The 27839-nt window shown below is 34.1% G+C and overlaps 1 protein-coding gene across 1 annotated transcript; it reads right to left on the minus strand.

Annotated features, from left to right (window-relative positions):
- Positions 1–1755: 1755 nt before the first annotated feature.
- On the minus strand, positions 1756–27331 carry LOC121419384 (protein sprint-like). Its single transcript, XM_041613838.1, has 17 exons — positions 27239–27331; positions 20484–20614; positions 18067–18115; positions 17428–17667; positions 16562–16676; positions 16006–16170; positions 13843–15237; positions 13198–13297; positions 12190–12373; positions 9835–9953; positions 8464–8539; positions 7463–7594; positions 6971–7022; positions 6121–6264; positions 3817–3960; positions 3257–3331; positions 1756–2408 (listed from the first exon to the last, which is right to left on the minus strand). The coding sequence occupies exons 1-17, from the start codon at positions 27311–27313 to the stop codon at positions 2272–2274; spliced, it is 3333 nt and encodes a 1110-aa protein (XP_041469772.1). The 5' UTR covers positions 27314–27331; the 3' UTR covers positions 1756–2271.
- Between the last annotated feature and the right edge of the window lie 508 nt (positions 27332–27839).

Consider the following 27839-nt stretch of genomic DNA (forward strand, 5'->3'; position numbering starts at 1 on the left):
GTCAAGGGGAAATCGTGTTGAAATTACTCTTTATTTCATTTTAAAACTTATTTATTTTATTTTGCCTGGCTAAGAGGAGTGATATCGTGTTTTCAATCACACTGTACAAGGCATTTACAAAATTGCTTGTTGCCCCTTTTTCAGAGAGAGACTAATAGTATACATAGTGGGTGTTTAATAAGGCTGTTCGTAAGTCATTAAGAATGACTGGTGATCCTTTCTTATGCGCTAAATAATCACCAATGAACACTTAATGGTGAATTATCATTTTCCACAAGATAGGATCACCAGTCGTTCTTAAAGTCACTCTTAACTTACGAGCAGTTATGAAATGGCTCCTAGTTCCATAACATGGACAAATATTCGGGTACATACATTATTGTAGGTCTACGCAGCAGCTTACAAGAAAGTACTGCAACAACTTTCAAAACCTGTATCGATTTACATATAACATCCTTTCTAAACATCATTATGCTGCAAAATGCTGTAAACCTTGTTTGGATAATCCCTATAAAAGCATTTATTTCATTTGCTACATGTATCTCTTGAATACCATATTAGAAATCATGGCAATAATGTGGGAAATAGAAAGCACTATTAGATTAAAATAAATGTGTTTAGTATGTGTTGTTTTGGCCAAAAGATGGCACTATTTGAAAGCGAGCATGCATGCAGACAGTTTCTTTTACTTTTTTGCATTGCTGTGCTGCTGTAGCTAGTGTATCTGTATGAGTGTAGAAGATATTCTTTGCATCAACAGCAAAGTAAGAAGATTGACAGGCCTACAGTTTTAACACTTTAAAGGTTGCACAGTATGCACACATAATCCTCAAAATTTTTCTTCAAATCCCTCTATGATCTTTATATCTGCATATCCAAAAGTATGTTGACCTTGAAGAATGGCCAATCATATGACCTACAGTCTTGTAGTTGTCAATTTCACAACCTTCAAACTCAGCGTCAAATTCATGATTTTGGTTATTAATTTCACAACTATTAGTCTCCAATTTAATCATTATAATTGGAAATGTCAGGAATTTTTATCAAAAGATTAGTAAAATTCTGGTTGCCAAATGTCAATTTCTCCACTTAATTTGCAAAAAATCTTAAAAGTATTGAAAGTGGGGGCAGATTAGGACCTTTCATTAAATCAATTTTAGTTATCATATTTTAAAACAAGCATTATCCCGACTATTACCATAATTTTGAAAATCTATTGACCATCAATTTCACTTGCAATTATTATTATTTTTTTTGGGGGGGGATGTCAATGCTATAAACAAAAGAGAACAAGGCTAAATTTAGAGAACAGGATTTTGTTGACATTGGGACATTTATGAAAACTTACATTAAAGGCTTATCACATTTGTGAGTATAAATGGATAGGCCAAGGCATTTGTATTGTCCTTTTATGAAATCACCTGATACTTGGAAATATGTAAGTATTTTCTAAGGCACCAACAATAGTACTACAGTATATTATTACAATAAATGAAATTTATAAAGGATTTTTTTTCCCGTAAACTAGATGGATTCTCCATTATGTGTAGTCAAAATTTATGCCTTGTCACTGACAATGCCATAAAACAAAATATTGTAAATATTTTACTTTTTTGATGTAAAAAATAATGAATTTCATTCTTAATCAGATTGTCACTCCAAAATGCATATGGGCAATTCCATAAAATGTGCACGTCCGACCCCCTATGTGTGGGACCTTCATGAACTTTTCTGTCCCTGATTTCCTCTTTCTTTTTACAGTCTGTAATGTTCTCAAAGAACAATGACTTGCACAGTTTATGAAGTGAAGTAAGACTTGAGAAAAATGGGGGCCGGACATACAAAATGGTTTATCATTTTATAGAATTGCCTATACATCAATCAAAATTGATGTTACTTTGTGAAGCACTTCTTTATTTATCATGAAAGAAAACACATTTTAGGTGCATAATGACTTCCTTTGATTTTGGACCTTGGAACCCCAAAACATATATCAGATCTTTCACTTCTATGAGCCTGATAAAAAGTTACTCCATCAAATAAAACTCTGTGGATGCCTAGAAATCAGATCAAACCATAAAACGTTGTATATTCACTATGAAGTAATTTGCAACAAATTTAAGAAAAAAATACTATATATCTCCAGAAGTCCACACATTATTTTGTTCCTAGTCAAGCAAAAAGACCAAAATGTATATGAGATGAAGATTATGGCACTAGTTTAAATAAGGTTGAAAAATAATTATAATATAAATAATTGTGAAGCATCATTTATCTCAATCCACTAGTACGAGGCCAATTAACTTCTGTATGTACTGGTCTGAATACAAAACGACAGCTTCTCCTTCCATCTGATTCTTCTTCATTCTTGATATCCAATGGACATTCACAATCTTCTACTTCAATCTCTGAAAGATAAAATAGATTTCATTTACTCTGATTATATCTCTTTTTGTAAAAGGGTTTTGTTTTCATTAATGATTTTACTGATTTAACACAAATTCGATGTGAGCAAGCAGAGAAATTGATATTTTTTTCCTTTTCATCTCTTACTTAGAGGTCAAGTCCACCCAAACAAATAGTTGATTTGAATAAAAAGAGAAAACTGAAACAAGCCTAACACTGAAAATTTAATCAAAATCGGGTGTAAATTAAGAAAATAAGCACAGTTTTATAAAGTTTCACTTATTTTTACAAAACAATATTATGCACAACTTAGTTATATGCAAATGAAAGAGTCAACGACATCCCCACTCGCTAATTCTTTTGTTTTTATTGTTTGAACTCTACAAATTTTCAACTTTTACAGATTTGACAATAAAGACTCTCTTGTTTAAACCACAAAATTGTACAACCATAATTATACACGTTCACGGAGGAATAAAACTTTGTTTTTTATGACAATGAGGAGAAAATTCAAATATTTCATATTCCATGTAATGAAATACATAATACATAGTGAGTTGATGATGTCATCAGTCTCATAATTTGAATACCGACCAGGATGTGAATATAACTATTTTGTGAAATTAAACGAAACTTCGAAAGGTAATAACTTTCTTATTTTACATCAGATTTTGATGAAATTTTCAGTGTTATTCTTGTTTGGTTTTTCTCTTTTTATTCAAACCATCGTTTTGTTGGGGTGGATTTGTCCTTGAAGTGTTCTAAGGCTATTTCCTTCCTACACAGCCAAAACCATCACAAGGAATTAGTAGATATACAAAAGGTTTAAGAGATACTATATGTTACTCACCTTCTGAGTCTCTTAGTAAATATAGCCTATAGTCTTGAGTATCTTCCAGATCCATTCGATGAGCTAACATTTCACCTGCACAGGGAAATAACAAACACACATTATTAGAAGAATGTACAAAATTTAGACGAAATTACACATGGGCAAATAAAATTGCAGTTCATGGGCAAATACATCAGAAAAAGGCAAATAAAATTTGTGGTTCAGCAAATTCATCATTCTCTACCAAAACAAAAAATGTGCTAAATCCATATCCAGACCCAAGGCATCCACCAACAACCATGAGAACAGGGAATGATGACCCCCCCCCCATATAAAACATGTTCAATCTTTTTAAAGGTCTTGGTTGTTTAAATAATATGTGTTCAAATCATTGTTCACTGTATAAAGACAGCAGCCTCTGTGTTCACCCTGCAATGGGATCATTATGATTTCAACAGGAACTTGATGAAGGGAGTGATTTTTAAAATAATTCAGGATGAGCTAGATTAGGGAATATAGTTAAGACTTAAAGAGTTAGATAATCTAATCATTGAAATAAACCAACTAGATATACTTACATATTTGAGTAGCTTGCATATCAGGTGATACAGGTAATGTCTTGAGACTAATACAGACTGGATCTTGACTTACTGCTACCAGCACTGTTAAGAAACCATGTCTCTCTCCTTCAAAATCCTCTTCAAACTGCTTCAAGACACAGACTGTAAACATAATTTGATTTGAACCATTATAAAGGGATCTACCAATGGGAGGGTATGCAAAATACAGTTTAAAGATAGACCCTTAAAGGACAAGTCCACCCTAAGAAAAACTAGATTTGAATAAAAAGAGAAAAATTCAACAAGCATAACACTGAAAATTTCATCGAAATTGGATGTAAAATAAGAAAGTTATGGCATTTTTAAATTTCGCTTCATTTCACAAAACAGTTATATGCACATCTCGGTCGGTATGCAAATGAGGAACTGATGACGTCACTCACTCACTATTTCTTTTGTATTTCATTATATGAAATAGGAAATATTTTTATTGTATCGTCATTGTCATGTGAAATGAAGTTTTATTCCTTCCTGAACACATGGAATTCCATTATTTTAACATTTTGTGCTTCAGGCAAGGAGGGCCTAATCACCAAATTCGTAAAAATTGAAATATTGTATAATTCAAAAAAAAAAAAAAAAAAAATAGTGAGTGACATCATCGACTCTCTCGTTTGGATGTAACTGGCTCGTTCATATAACTATTTTGTTAAAAATAAGTGAAATTTTGAAATGTCATAACTTTCTTATTTTATATCCGATTTTGATGAAATTTTCAGCATTGTGCTTGTCTGATTTTTCTCTTTTGATTCAAATCAACATTTTTCTGAGGTGGACTTGACCATTAAATATCACCTGCAAATGTCATAAATGAAATTAAAAAAAAAACCTGCAGTAAAGTACCATTATGGCAGTACCAGACATTCACAGATATTTAGTTATAACTTTATTTTTACATTATTATATACCATCAAAATTAAAAGTTTTTAAGCACTTATGTGAAACCTAAGGTCATCACATGCAGATTTCTGAAAATGAAATACAGGAAAAAAGTACAATGTGAGGTAGTGGGGCAATCAAGCAGGGTGACAGGTGGAGCAATTGAGTAGAAGAGCTGGTATCTCCCTAAAACAGTTATATAGATTTTTTGTTTAGGATTTGGCGGTAAGAACCATGCAAATATGCATGCATGTACATGTAACTTTTCTGAAAAGTTACATGTATCTTCAAAATTAAATATCAGCAAAGGCCAATTACACCCAATCAAAGCTGTTTTTATTATTAAGCTGATGATGGTGAATGGTAATTTATAAGGGCAATTTGGAAACAGTAAATCATGTCCAGCACTTTGTTGTATATTTTCACTGCGTCCCCACGGGAATATATGAAAGGAAAAAAATAAAAGACGAAGGCAGGCAATGAATATGTGAAATGTGTGGAAGCGCTGTGATGAAGTGGTTTTGACTCTCGCCTTGTAATCAGAGGGTTGTGTGTTCGAAACCCATCATTGCCACTCTCACCCAGGTGCTAATTGGGTACTGGTAGGAAACAACCGTCATTGTGGCTATAAATCTATAAGCTATAAATCCAGTAACCGGGTAATAATTGTGAAGAGCTTTGATTATGCACTACATACATGCCAATTATTAGTATTATTGTTAATGTGCGGTATATGTCTTTAGCATGCATGTGAAGGGGGAACAAAATGGACATTAGATTAGTGCCAACATTAAGAAGGAACTAGGAAGCAATACTCCAATTCAAAAATAAATACCAGGAGATATTTATGTAAAAAGCAGTGCCAAAACATGCAGAGAAATAGGAAGAAAGTTCTTATTTCACAGTACTTCACATGTTAAGAACACATCTGCACATTTTAAAGATATATTTCTACCCAAGTCATCTGATCCTGATTTGTCTGCACACTAAGTATGTACTTTCCCATTCCCTTGGGAGCATTCCAGTAAAAACTTACAAACTAAGCATACTACATTACACCATGGACAGGCATTCAATGCCTCCTTTCTTTGATCAAATGAGATATGCCTATTTGCATTTCAATGAAACATTCAACTGCTTTAATGATAACGACTAAGAAGTATTTTTCTTTAACGAATAAGGTGCAATTCTTCCTGTCCGGATTTTGTTAGATGGTGGGCTCTGTGAAAATATTCCAAGAAAATGCAACCATTAAGCCATTGGGGACCAGAAAATTAACAAGGAATATAACAATTCAGATGCTTTCTAACTCTGGAATATTTTAAAGAAATCAGGTGAAGTGGTGTTTGATCAACTTGATGATGAATAACTGAATATACTTACTTGCACTGCTGAGTGTTGTCAGGTAATATCCACCCTCTCCTGACAGCATAGAAGGATCAAGAAGGCCCCACATATAGTCTGCCTCAATCTCTATGCTTATCATCTCACATTGTACTAATACATAGATTAGCATTGGTAGGAAATCTGGAAAAAGAAGAAACAGGTACTTCAATAAAAGTGTTACAAAGTGAAATTTCTTTGGCAGTCTAACTGGAAAAGTAAGTATTGCTGATGAATAATATTTCAAAATAAGAAAAAAAAACATTAATTTGATAACACTTTAATAGTCATTGACCTCAAATGACATTGGACCTTAACTTGGAAACATAATACATTTCACATAATTGTATATCCAAGCTTCAAGGAATAGGGAAATGAATGGATATGACAATTTAGTTCAGAAACTATGACAAAATATTAATTTTTATCCAAGTATTGGACATGAAATGACTTGTAGCCAAGCTGTTTTTCTCAATATCTTTTTGTTGAAAAGTAAATGGTTGTATATGAACTAGGATGTGACACAACAGATAGACAAACTGGTTGCACACCAAGTGGACATATACCATACTTCGGCAAGAAATTTATCCACATTGTGCTGCACTCAACCCAGGTGAAGTGAATGGGTACCTAGCAGGAATTTATTCTTTGAAATGCATGTGCGCTGTAATTATGGTTGCCAAGCTACAGCTGGGGTAATAATATCCAAGTCCTTTAGAAGCGCATAGAGACATTATTCATAATTGTGATATGCGCTATACAAGAACTGTTTATTATTACTATTATTATTAAAACAAAAGATAGATAGATAAAGACAACCATAAAAGATGAGTCAATGATTCATATATACCATCAGCTCCCATTGAGTTTGTTACTGCTTCTCCACTGGTTCTATCTTGGACCTGCAAAGGGGGGGGGGGGAATTAAGCCTCATTTAAATTTGGTAAATGCAAAGATTATTCATATTGAAAGTTTTGATACATTGTAAGATGTGTATTTAAAGTAAGATATGTAATCAGTTATCATTTTTAAAAGTCCACTTAAAACATCTTTGAATGACAAGGCATTCCACAGACTCATCTATGAATTTTGATTTACATATTCAACAAAGAAAAATTCAGAACTATTTACACTATTAATCAATAATAAATCAAACATTGCCCTCTTCACTATGGAATGCATAGCTGAAGAAATTCTTTTGTAGAAATTTCACAATATAAATGTTAGAACATTATAAAGTCAGTACTTTACTTCAATTCATAATATTTTTTTCAGTGGGAGACAGGAAGATGAGGGTTGTTGAAGTATGATATTCAAAATGGTTAATAATTTGTTTACTTACTGATTTGTATATTGCAGATACAATGTTTAAGAGTAAATCCAGTTTAGTGATTGGAGAGTAAGCCTCTTGAAGTTGTGAAAAGAGTTGTCTAATCATATCTAGATCTTCTCCTTCAGGTGGAATGTAGTTTGACTGCAATCAATCAAATTATTTGGAATAATGTCAATCATTTACATGAATATGTCATTATCAATGTCTAACTTTTCAGAGAGAAAACGTCTTATGTTAATTGTCTTGTACTGTCTGGTTCTGTGCTGTACATTTAGGTTAGTTTTGGTGTGACGTGTTGTATTGTGACCGTGTTGTGTCGTTTTGTGTAAGTTACATATACCTTTTATACCTTTTCATGAAGATCTTTGTAACTATATTGCAAATATGCTATATTTAATAAATACAAAATATATCACTTCTCTAAAAACCTATTTGTTATTGCAATTCAAAATCGTAAAAATTGATGCCACTCAATGGGTATATCAAGCTAATATATTGTATTCATATATTAGAAAAAGGGGTTTTATGTAGACTTTGGAAGCCCTGAATTGAATCATAAATCAGAAAAAATGGGGATTCAGCATTTTCTATGTAGAATCAAACAATGTTGTACATTATGACAGGAAAAATTAATTTATACATACTTCTAATTACATATAAATTTACCACTATAAGAATTCTTCACTGCACAAACACAAGTACATAAAAATTACCTTGCGGCTTACATTTAGAACAATGTATGACAAATTTATCACAGACAAATAAATACAGGGAAGTAGTGGAACAATACATATTGGAACTTTTATTAAAAACAGGAGAATAGCAGTTCAATTAGTATTATGATGCTGTTAAAGTTACCTACCAGTAATTAATATGGAATGACAAATCTATTAAAGTTTAATTGAGTTAATACCCCTGACCAGTGCAAATACTATTTTAATTACTTTTACACATACAGAAAACATATTATGCATATACTGAGTGTTTTATAATGAGATAATTGATAATACCTTTATTCCTAGTTCCTCTGGTGTTCGTTTCTTTGCTTGCATGATATTGTGATCCATTAAGGCCATTGATCCATTCCTAATCAGAAGAAATCAAGAAGAGCTCACTATAATTAATAATTTAATTTAATCAATATATCTTTTTATATATCTGACCCGTTATATTCATTGATGCAGCTCATTCCTCTATCTGGGTGAATTATAAAAGGTTATCAATTGGTTATACTTTATAAATTCTGATGATCGTAGGGTGATTGATCTAAAAATTGCATTTTTTCCACCATAAAATGCTGTATTATGCTATTATATCACCTTTTTTAAATTGTGGCATTCTTGCTTGGGGAAGTGCTGCAAATATGTATTTAAAGAGATTACACAAACTTAAAGAATGTGTTGTCAGAATTATAAACAACTCCCCTATTTATGCCCATTCTTATCTTATTTTTCATTCACTTAAAATTTTGAATACTGATGATATGTACAAATACGAAATGGGACTTTTATGTATCTATGTTCCAAAGGACTTTTACCATCATTTTATTGAAATGTTCAATATTGAATTGTAATATTCATGAATATCCAACTACAAACACTGCGAACTTTTACTTTCCTAAAACTTGCCTTTCACATAAATCTATTTTCTTTCATGATCCAGTACTTTGGAATTCTTTGCCGTTTAATTTGAAAACATCTTTTTTATTTTATGAATGGGTGATATAAAAAACTATTGTCTAACCTGTTATATTCATTGATGTAGCCCATTCCTATGTATGGGTGATATATAAAACTATTGTCTAAACCTGTTATATTCATTGATGCAGCTCATTCCTATGTATGGGTGATATATAAAACTATTGTCTAACCTGTTATATTCATTGATGCAGCTCATTCCTATGTATGGGTGATATATAAAACTATTGTCTAAACCTGTTATATTCATTGATGCAGCCCATTCCTATGTATGGGTGATATATAAAACTATTGTCTAAACCTGTTGTATCAATTGATGCAGCTCATTCCTATGTATGGGTGATATATAAAAATATTGTCTAAACCTGTTGTATCAATTGATGCAGCCCATTCCTATGTATGGGTGATATATAAAACTATTGTCTAAACCTGTTATATTCATTGATGCAGCTCATTCCTATGTATGGGTGATATATAAAACTATTGTCTAAACCTGTTATATTCATTGATGCAGCTCATTCCTATGTATGGGTGATATATAAAACTATTGTCTAAACCTGTTGTATCAATTGATGCAGCTCATTCCTATGTATGGGTGATATATAAAAATATTGTCTAAACCTGTTGTATCAATTGATGCAGCTCATTCCTATGTATGGGTGATATATAAAACTATTGTCTAACCTGTTATATTCATTGATGCAGCTCATTCCTATATCTGATTTCAATGGTTCCAGGACACATTGATACAGAGCACTCTCAACAATGGCTTCCAAACTGGCTAGATCCAACTCATCCATGTGCTGTATAAAGAATAGATTAATATGCAATGCAATACTCAAACATGTCATCTTTGAAAATATGTTTGTGTGCACATTAACATACATTTATATTTCATCGATTCCTACAAATACGCATTTGAAAGTATTTTCTCAAAATGCACCAGGAGGAAGGGGGGTCAGAGAAGTTTACAAGACTGATCAAATGAATTATATAAAACTAAATGAGTAAACATATTAATGGATATTCAAATAAATGAGTCAATAGATAATAATAATTTAATAATACATGAGGTTTGTATAGCTCACTTTCCACCTTGATTAGATGCTCAAGTCCCTCCAGAGCGCAACAACAACAAAAGCTATTTACTTATAATACATGTCTGGAAAATAAGTCAATGTCTATCAAAAAGCACTCTTAAACAGGTATGTTTTCAGGTTGCCCTTGAAGGTGGTCACTGAAGTCTGGGTTTTCAAACTATGTGGAAGAGAATTCCACAAGTTAGGCCGTGCATGAGCAAAGGCCCATTCCCCGCATGATTTCTTAGCAACTGGAATTTGTTAGAGATTAGATGATGAGGATCATAAGGTTCTTGAGGGTTGGTAAATGGATTTAATTATTGAAATGAACATGAATTACAAAAGAATCACATGGAATACATTGGACATTAAGGTCATTTCATCAGTGCATGGGAGTTCGGTACAGAGAAATAGTAAAATAGGCACTGTATCCAGGCACCTGGTACCTGAAGACAATTGATTTTAATACATCCCCCAAAATGAATGAATATACAAATAAATGAGTATATAATCATATGACTTTACAAATAAATAAGATATAAGTACATGAACATATCATTATACAAATGTATAAGTATATAAATGAATAAGCGTAAAAATGTGTAGTACATGAGCATCTAAATAAATGAACACTTAAATACAAATACTCCAAATGATTAGAGGACACGAGTATGAATTTCAAATACAAGGTACAGGTTGTAGTACCCTTGGAAAAGTTCTAACATGCTTCATAGTGACATCATCAGCCAAATATTACATCATGTAGTGGGGTAACAAAGGGACAGCGCAGTTATGAAGCTTGGCCAGAATTGTCCACCTGTCAACATAATCGGTGCAATGTCATACATACCATAGCATGACAAGCAACAGAAAGGAGGTGTCTAGTATTAAGCATGGGATTAAATTGTAAGCATGTGCTGCGCTGTGGAAAGTTACATAACATTCTCTATCATAAATCATAGTGATACTTTTTGAGGGGGTGGTTCCTTTTCTCATTCTTGTAATTATTTGATTTATGAAATCTTGGATATTTAAGGGACTGTTGATTTAAAGGAATCCAAAACCCAAGAAGATAAACAATCTTATTGGAAATAGTAAAATCAAAATCAGTTGTGAAATAAGCAAGGTATGGACGTTCAATAGGTCTTGTACTTTCTATGGGGATCCTCAAATTGGCAAACATGCTTCAAAATAGCTGATTTTGTGGACAACACTATTTGTTTTATACACAATTTTTCAGATTTTCCCCATTGTCTTTCTAATTGCATACTGCCTCACTCTGAGCATAATATATGTCATGGCAAAATATAATTCACACCACATATGTCAAGGTCAAGATGAAATGATGTGAAATATGTAAAATAAAGGGGAAAATCCGAAAATCTGTGTACAAAACAAAAGGAGGGTTGTCCACAAAATCAGCCATTTTGAAGAATGGTTGCTAACTTGAGGATCCCCATAGAAAGTACAATAAGACTTTTTAATCGTCCATAATTTGCCTATTGATGAAACTTGTTTTAAATTTTTCCTCTTGTTTTACTCTTTCCAATAAGATCGATTTTCTTCTTGGGTTTTGGTTTCCTTCAAGATCTGTACATCGATAGGAATCAACTTGAATTTTGGTTGAAGGAATCCTTTAAAGTAATATTTAAGTGCATTATTTACATTTCTTTGCTTTGTGATAATTTAGGAACATTTCATGTTAACAATTTTTTTTGCAGTTTATAGTTATAATACTGCAGTGGTAATCTTGCAATTTCATGGAAAAGATCAAAGTAGATCTTTGTCAATATACAGTCTGAATACAGCTGAAGGTTTCCTCTAAAGGGGCATCTTAATAGATTTTCTGAAAGATGACATTTTTCAAGAAGAAATTGATAAAATCTCCAGACCCATATGGACTGTAATGAAAATTGTTATGAGAGAGCGAATCATTACTGTTGTTGATATATTTACTCACTCTATCAATGACAGCATCAATTTCTGGTTCTCTTTTGTTGAGAAGATAATTCTTTGTACCACTCATAAATTGTCTGATGCTTCTTAGTACAATGTCAGGTTTATCACTCTCACACTTCTCTTCCTGTGTCCTGATAAATCCATGTAACAGAGCTCCAAGACCAATGTTTTTATTTCCAGCCACTCTATACATAAAAACAATCCAAACATCACTGTTAAAGGCTATCATGACAAAATGATAAAAAGATTGTCCAAATTTCATTGAAACATCCAAGCGAGACACCATTTGACATTATATTCATATAATCTGAAAACTTTAAAGTAACATTACATTTTAAAAATAAACCAAGCTCCAATGATTTCTGCTCAGATATTCCTGCATAAAATGTGCACACAGATCACACACCTTTTCGCAGCAACAGCGATCTCATTGGTCCTTCCCACATGATTCACTGTTTGTATTTCACCAATTTCAGCCATTTTTAAACCAATATTGTTCAAGCAAATGTTGCCTATGTTTGTAACATATAATCTAGCATTAATTAATAAAGTCATTTACATTCTAATTAAGTAGTTAAACATCCATAAAGTGCTATCTCTCCCACTAACAAACATCTTCATTGATATGATAATCATGATAATCATTTACATCTGTACATGTAGTCAATACACATATTTCCAAAGAAAATATTTTCTGACCAGAGTAACAAAATCTATTATCTCTATCATTACTTATGTTAAAATAACAGGGGTCTAACAAATCAGACTATTCCTTCTTACACTCAAATCATTCTATCTGGGAATACAAAAAATAAAATGGTTTTCTTCACCATCAAAGCATGGGGAAAGAGCACAGTAAAGATTATAAAAAAATATAAAGTGTACACAAATTTGACATTTTGGCTTCCCATAATCTTAGCACAGAATTAGACCATGGTTGAAGTTAAAATGGACTGGACTTCAGAAAATAGGTCAATATGGTTATATTGAGCATTCATCTACATGTTACCTTAATATTGCCTCTTGAATGTCAGTACTAGCATCTCTCTTCTTGCTCTTCCCTGATATCCTATGCAGTTTCTTAGTAGCTCCACGCGAACTTTTCTTAGCTGTGATAGATACATACAGTTTTGAACATGAAAACAAATTACATCAAATGTATATAATTGTGGACAAATGGCATCCATGGATGTCAAGGGGGCATATCACTAAGTGGCAAATGTTTGCGAACATTTGGAATTTGGGATTTTGCTAGGGTCTGTAAGATATCAAAATGTTTGTTAAATGTTGCCAGGAAGTTCTTGAAACAATTTTTATTGTTGCAAACAGTTTTTCTTTTGACAGGGAAATTCTGAACAGGATTAAAATTAGAGAAGGATACATATTAAGCCGATAAGTTGCTGTTAATAAGGAAACTGCTCTCAGTTAGTGGATTATCCACCCTGTGTTCCATTATTTAAGGACATCTAAGCCTCGGTCATTGAAAAAAGTCAAATTGTCAATCCATGTTGTATTTTGGATGAATAAGATATTGCATAAAAATCTTTTTAATAAAGATCATGATTGAAATCTCATTAGGACAAAAAGATTTGAATCCTGCACTTTTACCTTAAATTTGGATTTATTTTAGTAATAGAAATGAATGAAAACTTACCAAGTAATCTGAGCTTCTTGAAATGTGAAAGTCCGGATTTAATCCTCTTATCATCCTTCTTATCTTCTTCACCAGATTGTTCCACCTCACTTCTTTCTACTGTACTAAATTCCAATGATTGACTGAGTAAGAGATGATTACCATTCTCATTCTCTGTGAAAGGTACACCCTCACTAAATGAACTTGATGGATTCAATTCAGAGTCTGATTGGTAAGAACTGTCCAAAGATTCATTCTTAAGAATATCTTCAATTTCCCGATCAGAAGCTGTTCCTCCCTCTTCTGAATCCTCATCATTCACTTGAATGAGTTTAGGTATTTCACATGAAGTCCTTTCTGGATAATTAGACATAGGTGCCATTTGTTCTGATTTGCTATTGTTGTTGGTGCTGTCTGCTAATTCCTCAATTTCATATTGAATATCTCCAATCAAGCAATCTCTCATAAGTTCTGAAGCAATATCTGTGTGTTGAGATATCTCCCTGTTTTCACTTGTGCAAAACAGCGGGTCAAATTCTGGAAGGGCATGCCATGGTACGGGTTCAGTACTGCTGCTGCTGTTGTTGCATGTAGTTAACGGCTGCAGGATGTTTTGAATTTGTTCTGTTGCCCTTGAGGCATTTGGAGGCTCCTGTGAGTCATAATAGGATTTAGATTGTCTACAACTAGCAGGTGTGGGAGGGGTTCTGTAATTACCATGTTGCTGAGTAATCAATGAGGTAACACTTGGATTCATTCTCGTCCTATCAAAAGCCGGTATTCTATAAGGATCCTGACCTGTATTCTGGAGCGCTGATTTCTCTGGTGATTTTTGCTTAGGTGGCAAATAAGGCTGGTCATGTGGCAAACAATACTGGACATTGTCTGAAGAAAGTGACCAAGTATATCTTGAAGAGGGTGGCATTTTGAAGGGTTCCTCTCCACTCGGTGGAGGAGGGGGTGCACATCTAGGTGGAGGGTAGCGCTGTTCACTTGTAGATGTCATAAATTCAAACTCACTAGCACTGCTAAAACGCATATCTTGACGATCAAATTCTGAAGATGGTCTCTGTAAGCTTGCAAGCGGATTGAAGCTACTTCTTGCATGTGCTGATAAATCATGGATTGAGTTCCTTATAGGTTTCATTGAATCATTATTGTCATTGGTATTAGCATAAATAGCAGGAGGTGTAGTATTGATGACACCATACATGCCTGGAACATCTGCCTTACTTGACAGCCCAGCGACAAGATGAGAGGCAGGATATGTGATGTTTGACTGATCTTGTTGCTTATTCATAGAGCTGGTTACTGGCATGCTCGGTTTTGATAATGTTGGCGAAAGATGCATCAAAGAAACTTTTTTGAATAAATCTTTTGGTGTTGGAGGTCTGCTGTGTAATGACTTCCAGAAATCTGAAAAACGAAAAATGTAAACACTAGTGATAAACTGACCAAAGCAGCACCACAGTATTTTAAAAGAGTTGCAAGAAAACTTAATCTCTAGACTCCCAAGACACGTATAGCATATGGTGCGCGAGCTTTCTCTGCCTCAGCACTTTCTTTTTGGAATAACTTGCCATTGAATTTAAGAATTATACCATCACTGGAGACCTTCAAATTTAAACCAAAGTCTTATCTTTTCTAGTTATTGGCACTTTGACACTCAACCAAACTTTCTCATTCTTTCTCTTCTTGTGCGCCTCAGAATAGAATATTTCTAGATAGACAGCGTTATATAAATGCCTATTATTATTATTATCATTTAATTTTTCTCAAAGCAACTACAAGGGTAATATAGAGTTACATGACCTATACCACTCTTTCGATGTTCTCTTTTTTTCCCCTCCAGTTTAATAATCTTTTTTCTTTTCTCATATTTTTTCACGGCTTAAAATATCATAGGGGAGGGGGATAGCTCCTCCCCAAGTAAACTGATACATTATACATGTATAATAGAGCATTAGTGTCATCTGAGAAAGCAGAACATTTTGAACCATATTTATATGAATATAGTTTGTTATAGAAAAGTAACATTAAAAATTGTCATTTCTATAAAATAAAAGTTAATTACTATCACAACTAATACTATGTCTTTCATGTGATGCAACTGCACATTTCAAGCATTCATGAATGAAAACAAATTGAAGGATGCCAAAAAGTAACAGGGTTGATGGTTCATACCTTCCTCAAGTAGTGCCAAAGACTGAATTTCTCTCAAATTCCTCGCTGCCATAACTGCTTTGGGAAGAGTCAGTTGGCATGGTAATTGAGCCTCAGTCTGCATGTGGTATGCTATCAGGTTATCCAACAGAGGAAACACCATGTCTCCCTTGGACAACTTAACTCCTGCAATGATAACAAAGAACATGGTCCTGAAACCTATACATCTCTGGTCAAGTTTTTGCCATGTTTTATTATCTGCATTCAGATTGAGGTATACAGCTTTTCCTGACATAACAATCTTGGCCAACTATATGCAAAACAAAGAAATCACAAAAACATTGTCAAGTGCTGAAAGTCTCCAACTATTCAAGCACTAAATACTGTCAGTGTATTTTTCCTCTGCAAATTAAAAAAAAATGGAATTCATAATCTGGATTTCAATCTCTCCTAAGTACAAAACTATGTAATCAAACCTCCTGCCAAAGAATAAAGTCACATAATTAAAGTATAAAAAAATAGAGACAATTAGGGATAGACAGACAGTCAACTCTGACTAAAACTGTGATTTAATTACCTTGTACTGTGGTTTCAATGGGGTAACTCTCAATATATGGACCCTTTCCTGAACCAGGATGCTTCATAGTCAAAGACAGTTTATCTTTCTGCCTTGCCTGTCGGACCACAAACGTCTGCAAAAAAATATATCATAACATTGAGATTCTGCTATTCAAGAACACCCAATTACATTTGCTTTATAAAGTACCACCAACCTGAAAACTTTTATCTCACAAAATCTGAAATGTCTGTTTTGTAATATAATTCTGAGGACAAAAATTTGTTGTTTTTATTAAATCAATTGAAATTTAAAACAGGATTTTAATGAAATATTTCCTTTATTTTGACTGGCAGAAAAGCAAATGTAGTATCTGATTGTTAGTATGGTAACTGTCAGATTATGTCAACTTGTCAGTGTTGGCAAATTAGGGTGTGTTCATGCTTCCATTGAGAGGACAGAATCAGCGATTTCAAATGTCAATTTAAAACGCTGATCGTAAACGTGGTTCTGGGCGCGCCTTTTTTTGAAAGTTTTTTTTCTGATTTTCGTTATTACGTGGAGATAACATGGAGCAATACGACTGTATTTGCATGCGGAATTTCATCTCATCGGAAGCATGTACCAAATGACGTCATTTAAACATGTTTACGATCGTGGTTCTGTTTATACTTCTCCAGAAAGCCTGATTCTGGTCAAACGACATTTACAAACGCACCTTTTTGTGAGTTTACGATCGGCTTTTTGAAACAGCGTTTAAATGAAAGCATGGACGCAACCGTGTTTTGGACTAATCACGTTTGGAAACGCTGATTCTGGCCTGAAAAGTGGAAGCATAAACACGGCCCAAGATGATCAAAGAACGTGATTAGAATGGAAGTACTCACCCCAACAGGTTGACCCTGTAGATAATGTATTGCTGCAGCCCTTTGAGTGTGTGGTAAATACCAAATTGGTTTAGTATGGACTAAACGAGTCATCATCGTCAGGGTATTATCAGGCATAGAATGGCCAAGAGAAGTCTTGTATTCTGATTTATTATGAATGATAGGGTCCAATGCAATCAATGGGTCTGGAGCGGAGATGTGATTACTGCCTGATGATGATGTCACTCCAGTTGAACAAAACTGAAACAAACAGATGTAATGCCAAAAATTATCATCTAAAATCACACAGATATATGTATTTCTCATTTTATTTCATATACAATATTTAAGTTATTTATAGTCTTGTATATTAAGACACAAGAAAGGGTCCTCTATCCATACATGTATGTCCAATATCTATCTTGATAATACGTCAGGCTTGTCAGAAAGCGGGGTAAGATTACTAACCCAACAGTCACCTTGGTGAAATAGACTACAGACTGAGTAAACAACCAACTATTGGCCTGTTTGGAGTCAGTTTTATTAGTATGACTGTCAGGTTCCTCAATATAGCTACATCATCATTGGGTATTGATATAACGCTTCTCTACAGGCAGATTAATTGCTGTGTCATCATTACACAAAAGGAACATACTTCACCTCATCTATGTCTGAAGTAGACAGACTCTTACTACTTCTGGGTAAGTTCCTACAAACAGAACAAAATGAAAATGTATTCACATTTAATACAATTCCACTGCTTCAGAATAAAAGGTATAAAATGCATCAAATCAATTTTTCAGATAGTTGATAAATATCTATTAGATTTACATATCATATTACCAGGATATCTGAGGTAAGAAGTTCTAATCTTAATCCTGACTTTAATGACTATTCATTTCCTCTAACAATAATAATGAATTTCATAAAATACATACATGTACTCTATTTCTCAGGTAAAAATTCCATGTTTTGATGACATCATTCAGAGACCAATATGTACTAGGTCAAAGTCCTATGAATAAGTTATTCATATATTCAATGCAGTAACTTCTCAAGCTATATATTATATTCATTTGATAAGGGCTTAAACAAAATATTTCTCATTATGGGGTTGATGTCCATTGATTCAGCAGGGTATTTCTTTATCATACTGGGAGAAACAAGAAATATTTTATTATTCCCAAATGTTTAATTATGAATAGATATTAATATCATTCAAATAAGATAAATTGTTGTGACTCCATTGTTGATTTTTACCACTTTGGAATTTAATTACTTTTTCATTATACACACAACCATTTAATGATGTGAAGACAATTAGTTTCCAAATTTTATGCCGGGTGGTATAAAACCCAATTTACATGTTATGTTAATTTCAATCTCTCTGATTTTTCAACTCCCTCGTACTTTTTTTATTTTTCATAGTTATAAGTGTTAAATGTCAAAAAGGGGAATACAACCTCGGTGATACAATAAATGCGTGGAAGGAGAATTGTAAAAGAATCAAAATGGAGGAGGTTTGGATGAAATTTGGATGAGGAATAAGACGGGTGGATTCCATGCGTGACCATGGGGTTTCAAAAAGCACCCTAAACAAATGTTCTGAAAATGCACTGCTGAACTAGTATTGGCGTGCGAAACCCTACCCTTAATAAGTATTCGAAACAAAACAGCAAACAAAATGGTACCCTTGACAAGTATTCCCTGAATTGTCCCCAAAAAGCCCCTGTTCCACTATGCCGATGTTGCTACAATTTAAAAAGAGCTTTCAAATTGGGTAGGATCAGGGGAAAATGAACCATTTTACCACGTGTCAGCGAAAAATAATTTTCAGTACTATAAGTGTTCCAAAGGAATGGGGAGATTCATTACATTCGCATGCCGCTGTTAGTATGCCAGGAAAGACCCGATTACGCTCTTCCAACGACTGTGGGCCATGATACTTACGCTTTTCCAGCTTCCCCCACGATTCAAAATGTGTGTTTTCTGATCAGGAAGATCGGCATCATACTTTGAACATGTTAAAAATATCTAGCCGATCATGCCGATCGGAATAAAGTGCCCGCTGTTACCCCATCTTCACAACGTTGTTATTACGCTGCTCCCCATTTCAACTGATTCCTATCCCATTCTCCGCCGATTTAATGATAGGGATAGATCAGGTTTTCAGATCGTGATAGTGAAACAGGAACTTTAACAAGTACAACGACATCTTGTGATGTTGTGGACATCGGCTTTCCCTTTACTATCATTGGGTTTAGCACCACCCCACACTCCTCCCTTAAAATCAGACCCTAAACAAGTAATGTTGGGGCAAAAAGTACATCCTTTATAAAGTATTCTATTTTTTCATACCCTCGCAATTTGGATTGTAAACACGGTTTTCCTAGTGAAATATATACCTTTTTCCATATCCATTATTTTAGTGTTTTTGACACTCTTATTACATTACGTACAAGTAAATAACGTGCCCTATCTTGAAAAAGAGATCCTTGTTACATGTATTACTGGTCACACATGGTATCCACTCGTCAATGCATGTGCCCCCCCCCCCCCCCGTGTTTCGGAGATCTGTGTACATAAATACACTTTCATTGCATACATGTACATTAAGAAAAGTCCAATGTGCGCATACGGAAAGAGGCACCTAATGCAATATTAAATCTGCAAAAACCATGGTTTTGTACGATGATACAATTAAAACCTCTTTTGACAATATGGGCCTCTGTCTGTATCAGCAGCCACAGCAGTCTGCAAAGACCAAAGGTCTTTGCCTACAGAGTAAATTATACCTACTCTTCATCATAATATGTGACTACTTCAGAGTCCCCAGATATTATTGCTTCATACAAATTTTAGAACTCAAAACTTTCACCAACGGACATGCTTCTTTGAATTTCCTTTCATTTGCATTCCACTCAGGTTGCATTCTATTTTAACTACTCTAATTAATGACATTATTATTTGAACTAGTCAATTAACTATTGTATCATTGATTATCTTGTATACTTTGTAACCTCTGCCCCTTCTTAGGACTTAAAAAATCAATATTTTTTCAATGAAATCCTTCTTACCTGTCTTTTGTTTCAGATGCCACATAAGAAACAGTACGCGGTGATCTTGGAGATGCAGGATCAAAAGACTCGTCATTCTTTTTCAGATCATTCAACATTAAATCCAATTCACTAGAGATACTAGATAACATCTGAAAGAGAAATAACGTAGATGGATTCTAAACTATGACAAACATAATTACAGGCTAGCTGTCATTTTTAATAACCATTCTGTTTTGTTGATGATGAGCAATGTCCTTTGTTAACCATGCCATTGCTATGGTAGGCAAGCAGTGAAAAAATGAAAATGCACATTTGTTTAACATTATGGGTATGAAAGCATTATTTCAATGAAACAGATATTTCATATTCCTTCCTTATTTTCTTTGATCGAGGTATCATTATTAAAAAGGACAAGTCCACCCCAACAAAAACTTGATTTGAATAAAAAGAGAAAAATTCAACAAGCATAACACTGAAAATTTCATCAAAATCGGACGTAAAATAAGTTATGGCATTTTAAAATTTCGCTTATTTTCAACAAAATAGTTATATGAACGAGCCAGTTACATCCAAATGAGAGAGTTAATGACATCACTCACTATTTCTTTTGTATTTCATTATATGCAATATGAAATATTTTTATTTTCTCGTTATTGTCATGTGAAATGAAGTTTCATTCCTCCCTGAACACTTGGAATTCCATTACTTTAATATTTTGTGTTCCAGGCAAGGAGGTCCTAATTGTCAAATTCGTAAAAATTGAAATATTGTATAATTCAAACAATTAAAAACAAAAGAATTAGTGAGTGAGTGACATCATCGACTCTCTCATTTGGATGTAACTGGCTCGTTCATATAACTATTTTGTTGAAAATAAGCGAAATTTGGTATGTCATAAGTTATTTTACATCCAATTTTGATGAAATCTTCAGCATTGTGCTTGTCTGATTTTTCTCTATTGATTCAAATCAACATTTTTCTGAGATGGACTTGACCTTAAAGGAGTAGGGGAAGGCGGGGTAAGTTGTGACAGTTTTTGCTTTTTGCATGTTAGAATTGATATGATTAATAATCTTGTCGAAATAAGTACCTTGCCTTGAAATTTCATTCTTCTGAAATATTTTCCACCTATATATAACTTTCTACCCCAACACTGAAAGTCATCGTGACCTTTGAAAAAACCGATGTCAAATGGCTCAACTTGCCCCATATATGGGGTAAGTTTGAGCCACCTTCTGGGGTAAGTTGAGCCACAAAAACTATGTACAAAATGTATGGGGGAGAACCAGCATGTCAATTTTTGTTTAAAGTCTTTTCACTTGCTAATTTTCTATAAATACTAACATTCTGTAAAAGGAAAAGAGCAGTCATGTCAATTTGCTCCTTTGAGCCTGCATTTAAATCGACTTTTATGGTTTGTTTGTTTTTTAAGATACATTACCATAGGAATTACCATGGCTCAACTTACCCCATGCTGTTTGGCTCAACTTACCCCAGTCCGAACTTAGTGCGATAATTTTGTATCCACACATTTATTATGCATCCATCATATAAAAGACTATGACAAGAATGAAGATCCATACCTGGACTAATAATGTTGTTATCATGTCTTTATTATATTTAAAGACGTGTGTGTTTATAAAGCACTTATCTATTTCACACTCTTTTTTACTTTTTTGGCTGAAATTCACATTTTCCCCTCTAAAAAACTACTTTTTGTTTCAAAGTTGGAAACAATGCGGTGGGGTTAGGGGTTACGCTATGGGTCATCAATACATGACACCACCACAATGTCTGACTCATTCATTATTGGCCTGGGGCTGGTGGCTCAACTTGCCCCTATGCTCAACTTACCCCGCCTTCCCCTACATATTGAAATTTTTAAGATATGTTATTCTGTTTTTTTTTAGATTGAGATACCATCCACCAAAGTTGTATCCTTTCTTTAAATTGTTTTTAATTCACTCATAAGCATGAATAATGTGTCATATGAAAAAAAAAGTTTACAATGATACATGATATATATCATTTATTGATCATATTTGTGATTAAAGGTATTGTTTAACTTTGTGAGCAGCCGATTTAAAAAATTCTCAAACCTAGATGAAACATGTGTACAAGTGCATGTATTAGAAGTTATAAACCCTGAAAACAACCATTATTGAGACTGAAAAGCTAAAACTACAAGGCAAACCCCGATTTTGTAAATAAGTATCTTATAGACACCTAAATAGTACACATAAGTGTATGGGATGAAATTAAGATGGTGTTTCCGGTCACTTTATATTTCAATTTTTGAAGCACTAAATAATTATTTATGAATGCAATTTTTTCTGGGCTTCATTTTTGTAACATATCACAGACACAGGTGACAAGTGTGACCTTCTAGCTCAGATTTTTTAAAAGTCAAACCAATGTTAACCAATCACTTTAAGTTATTCTACAAGTAAAACATCATCAATTCTTGGTTTCATTTTTCTGGGAGACACTGTTAGTTGCTAAGACAGCATACATATAGTAAATGTCTCCTTTTCAACCTCTCAGTAAGTAATAAATCATCCAATGCCCAAACACTTTCAACATCCAGCGGTTTCAATATTTGATTACCCTTTTTCTTTTGCTTGTCAGATCAATTTGAAAGTGCAATGTGTCTTTGTGTATGTGTCACCTTTTATTTTCACTTGTCAAAGAATTTTGGCATCTTTACTTTCAATGATTTTTATTGGGAAACTCTTTGCTCCTTGTTGCTATCAGACAAAGATCACAACCCTGCTAAAAGGAAGTTTACACTGATTGGTCACAAAAAAACAGAAAAATAAAAGAATAGGAATTGTGGTTTGGTGAGTATCCATTCGATGATAATATTGCTTTACCCATCATGGAGTTTACAATGATGGCAGAATGTTAAATGGAAATTCAAGTCAATAAACGTATAAACAAAACAAACATACATCTTCAATAGATTGCAACTGTATCTTAAAACAGCGGTTATCACTGGGCCACTTGGAGAAGCCAGGTCCAAGGTTTGAATTCCTCATCTTTTTTGTCACAGACATTGTGAAAATAATAGATTGTATAGTGTATAATCCAAAATCAGAGAATCACAGTTTGATGTAATGTTACTGTAGGGTACAGTATGGTCAATAATGTTGAAACATCCCAGATCCATTCTTTCTTGATTTATATTACATGTATCAGTGGAAGTGTTGTGGCTCTGAATCTTGCATCGTAGGCCTAATCAAAGGGTCACATGTTCAAATTCACTGAGGCACTAGCGCCCTTTGCCAAGGTGTCAATTCACTTTAAGCCTCTCTTCATCCAGGTTTGAAATGGTAACCCAGCAGGATGTAACCCTCATTGTCATTGGCTTTATTAGCAGTTAGTGAGTTTACAAATCATTGCTGGAATACTCCTCTGAGAAAATAAATTCTGCATACATTGTACATGTATGTGGGAAAGTTGAAATCCAATGACTGGATCTCTGTAAAATGCTTAATAGCATTGTTCCAATGTGCAGAATATTACTGCTTATCAAAAAGGGTCTCATTAAATGTCTAGAATGTCATTAATTCAATGAAACATTGATCAGTCTTCATGAAGAAACAGGATGGTCATCCACTATAAAGCAATCCTATAAAAAAAAGTAATTAATTCCTTGGCCCCAAAATTCAATTTCAGGCTGTTGAAATTATGGCATTTGCTGGAAAGCTTGTATCCTCACTGTTTTCTTTGATGTTATAATTCCAGACAAAATTTCAGCAGGATAGGGAAAGGTGAAAAGCACATCAACTCAATGTGTTCTACTGAAGTATGTACAGTTAAAATAAACCACAATCCTTGGTTTCAACGTAGTAGGTCCATAGTTTCAAGTAGAAAACCATTATAAAGACAAGGCTCACATCATCAAAAGATATCATTAGGATCCAGGATAGGATACAAACGTACAGAATCACTCAACGCAAATCATTGGTTTTCCTTGTATTCAGAATGGATTTTTTTTTAGCTCCAGCCATCTAGCATGCAGGTATTGAATACTGGTAGAGCCCTGTATGTAAACCATGTCATGGTAGCACTATCACTCCATCCAGTCTGAGGGAGGTTCAGTTATGAGTAAGAAATACCAGAGAGTGGAAGTTGATCTGGTATCAAACGTTTAAAGGCCATATCCAGCACCTCTCAATGGGTGTACACATCCATTTCCTTCCGGTATATATTACTCAACTCATCATGAACTTCATGAGTGAATAAACACATACAAATACATCTATAAATAAAAATATAATTATATATAAATAAAAAAAAATAATGATATTGGTCTAATGTCAGTTGCAGGTGAAATAATCAAAGCACACAATACATGTATGAGAGAAGAATAAAACAATATTCTTGCCTCTGTCACTTCTATTCATGCAACACAAAGCTGGTATTTAAATGCAATTATTTAATTGCAGCTGTGTATCTTCTCTCCATGTTGTATTTTTTCCCTTCTCTCTCTCTCTTTCCCTCCATTTCCCCTCTTTTGCCCTTTCTCCCTTTTCTTTCTTCCCTTTCATTTATATTTGCCACTCTCTTACCCTTTTTAGACAGGCTAAAATTTCCTTAACCCCGTACTATTGGTGGGGCTAAATGGCAATTTAGCCCCACCTATAGTACGGGGTTAAGCTTAGCCCACTTTCGTTTTACACAGCATTTTTGCAAAGTGGGCTAACCCCACCTATAGTACGGGATTATTTGGCCCTGCAAAAAAGCAGGGTTATCCCACCAATTGCGGTGCTAAGAGCAATAGTACGGGGTTAAGATCGCATGTGTAAAACGAAAGTGGGCTAAGCGCTCCCATTCATGCCCCGCAACAGAGCCGGCCCTGTTGTCCAATCAGAGGTAAGTATAATGAATATTCATGAACAGCGATCACGGCGATGAAAAAAAGCGCGCGCCAGAAGTCAGCGATTTTGGATATGACCCGAATGACCCCTCAGTGCGCTCGTGAATATTCATGAGCTACCAATAGTCCGGGGTTAGCGAGTTTCGTGTGTAAAAAGCAAGCATTCCTTATCCGGGGTTAGCAAAAACAATTTGGCATGTGTGAAAAGGAAAATAAATAGTACGGGGTTAAGGATAGTACGGGGTTAGCGATAGTCCGGGGTTAAGAAAATCCTGTGTAAAAAGCCTATCTGTCTCAATTTTTCTATCCAGCTGACTTCTTTCTTTTTGCTTTTACATGGTCTCTTCCATCCTTTCTCCTCAGTTATCTATCTCCACCAGTTTGTCATTCTGTTATATGAGTAATTATTTTGCTAATTCCTTTTTATTGTATTGCAGTACATGTTCATTTATATTCATTCAATTTCAATATAATTTGTAAAATTATACATCATTAGTGTTTAGTATTTAATATTATAATGTACTGCCAGTGGAGGACAAATTTCAAAGTTTTTAATATGGACCAATAAATGAATCTGAATATTTTGCCGACAAGGCTTCATCAGAATATATTAAATTCAGTGAATCTATAAACTTCTAATTATACAAAGTATCATAGACACACAGTGCACTAAGCAGAAAGCATAGGAAACAAATGCATTCAAAGTTAAAGTGCAAAGTGTAGTCATGGAAAAGAGAGTGGGGAAGAGAGATAAAGAGAGAATTTGAGAGAAGGGGAATAAAGACTGATAGAAAGGATAGAGGGAGAACCATGTATGAAGAGAAAGACGAGACAAGAGAGTAATGAAGGAAAAGGGGGAGAAACATTTTACAGAGTTTATGCACAGTTGCATACATACAGTGACAGACTTGGCTGTGCTCAGGTTCGCCCCCCCCCCCCCATTTGACAGAGCCTATTGTAGAAACCTTGCTCTCAGCCTCTGAATAAGAGTCAGTATAAAGTCCTAACAAATTAACAAAAATATAGAAAAAAATAAATTTCTGACTTTCATTTTCAAGCCTGAAACTTGTGAAGTTACGAACTAGCCATTTATGTGTTGGCATATTCCAATATTGGTCTAGACTATCATGTGACCTAAAGCCCTTGATGACGTTGTCATATAGAAAGTATACCTGATTCATGAATCAGGTATGTGGAGTATTGTGGTCTAATGGATTAGTTTTCTGACTTTAAAATAGAGGGTCATGTGTTCCAATCCCAGCCATGACATAAATTTCTTTAGCAAGAAATTCATCCACATTGTACTGCTCTAAACCCAGGTGAGGTAAATGGGTACCTGGCAGGAATTTATTCCTTGAAATGCCACCATGCCATAAAAGGCTGCACAGCTACAGCTAGGGTAATAATATTCAAGACATCTGGAAGCTCATAAGGATGTTATATAATGTGATATGCATTGTATCACCTCACTCTCCCCCATTCAAGAACTCTGAATCAGTCAGTACTTTACTTTCTGGTCAATAAATCATATCCACCTATATTTTTTTTACTCTTTAGTAGAAAAAAATAGGGAGAACCAAGAAGAATTATGTATACCTGATTCACCATTTTTTAACAAGACCATCGTGAGCCATATTGTTCATCGGCAAAAACCGCTTTCAGCATTTGCTGTATCATGCTATACATGAATAGTTAAGAGTTTGCTTTAATACCATAAATAAATATTCACTGACTCTTGTTAATAGCAAAATGAATACATTCATAATCCAACAATTGCTGTGGAAAGCTGATGTGGAGTATGAGAGTCAAAGAGCCTTGATTCTAACGGTATTGAGATATTGATATGGAAGAAATTAAACAAGACAGCCTCTACAGAAACTGAATTTATTACCTCAAAATAGCTTGATCTCTTGGCACGTTTCTCACTATCCTGTTGAAAGGAATCCATCTTTCCAATAGATGTCATTGGAACTCCCAACTGAAACTCATCCAAATGGTATCAAATCCCTACAAGAAATATAAAACAAAGAAATTATTAAAAACACATCTGTCAACAAGTTACATAGATGGTATTTATTTAAAAAAAGTATGAAATTTGCAATGTGATCAAAATGTTCAAACAATTACATTATAGGCCTAATATGTAATTGATTTTAACATTTGGTCATGTTGCAAATATCAAATTCCCCATTTGACAAAAGAAAATCACAAAATTTCAGCCAATACAGGTATGTGATTTGAATATTCTCAGCAATAAAGACATTGCAATCTTCCTGAATTTCTTTAACTTGCCACTGTTGCCAGTAGACTCCAACACCATGCCCCTCCAACACAAAGTACAAAATCACACAAGGACCCACACACATTTCATACCTTCATGCTAGTGTAGTCATATCACAGGAATAACATACTCTTAAGAAATATGTGGCTGGGAAAGTGGTGATTTTCGAGATGGCATCCAACATGGCCAAAATTCATTTACAATCCACCCT

The sequence above is a fragment of the Lytechinus variegatus genome, chromosome 7 (assembly GCF_018143015.1).
Source record: "Lytechinus variegatus isolate NC3 chromosome 7, Lvar_3.0, whole genome shotgun sequence".
NCBI classification, from domain to species: Eukaryota; Metazoa; Echinodermata; class Echinoidea; order Temnopleuroida; family Toxopneustidae; genus Lytechinus; species Lytechinus variegatus.

What these genes read in the sequence shown, in the direction of transcription:
- LOC121419384 (XM_041613838.1), bottom strand. Translation starts at nt 27,313, where the DNA reads ATGACATCTATTGGAAAGATGGATTCCTTTCAACAGGATAGTGAGAAA. An exon ending in CAGAGGAACTAGGAATAAAG is followed by an intron (nt 7,595 to 8,463) that starts GTATTATCAATT and finishes GATTGATTGCAG; the next exon opens with TCAAACTACATTCCACCTGA. An exon ending in TTTACTAAGAGACTCAGAAG is followed by an intron (nt 2,409 to 3,256) that starts GTGAGTAACATA and finishes TTTATCTTTCAG; the next exon opens with AGATTGAAGTAGAAGATTGT.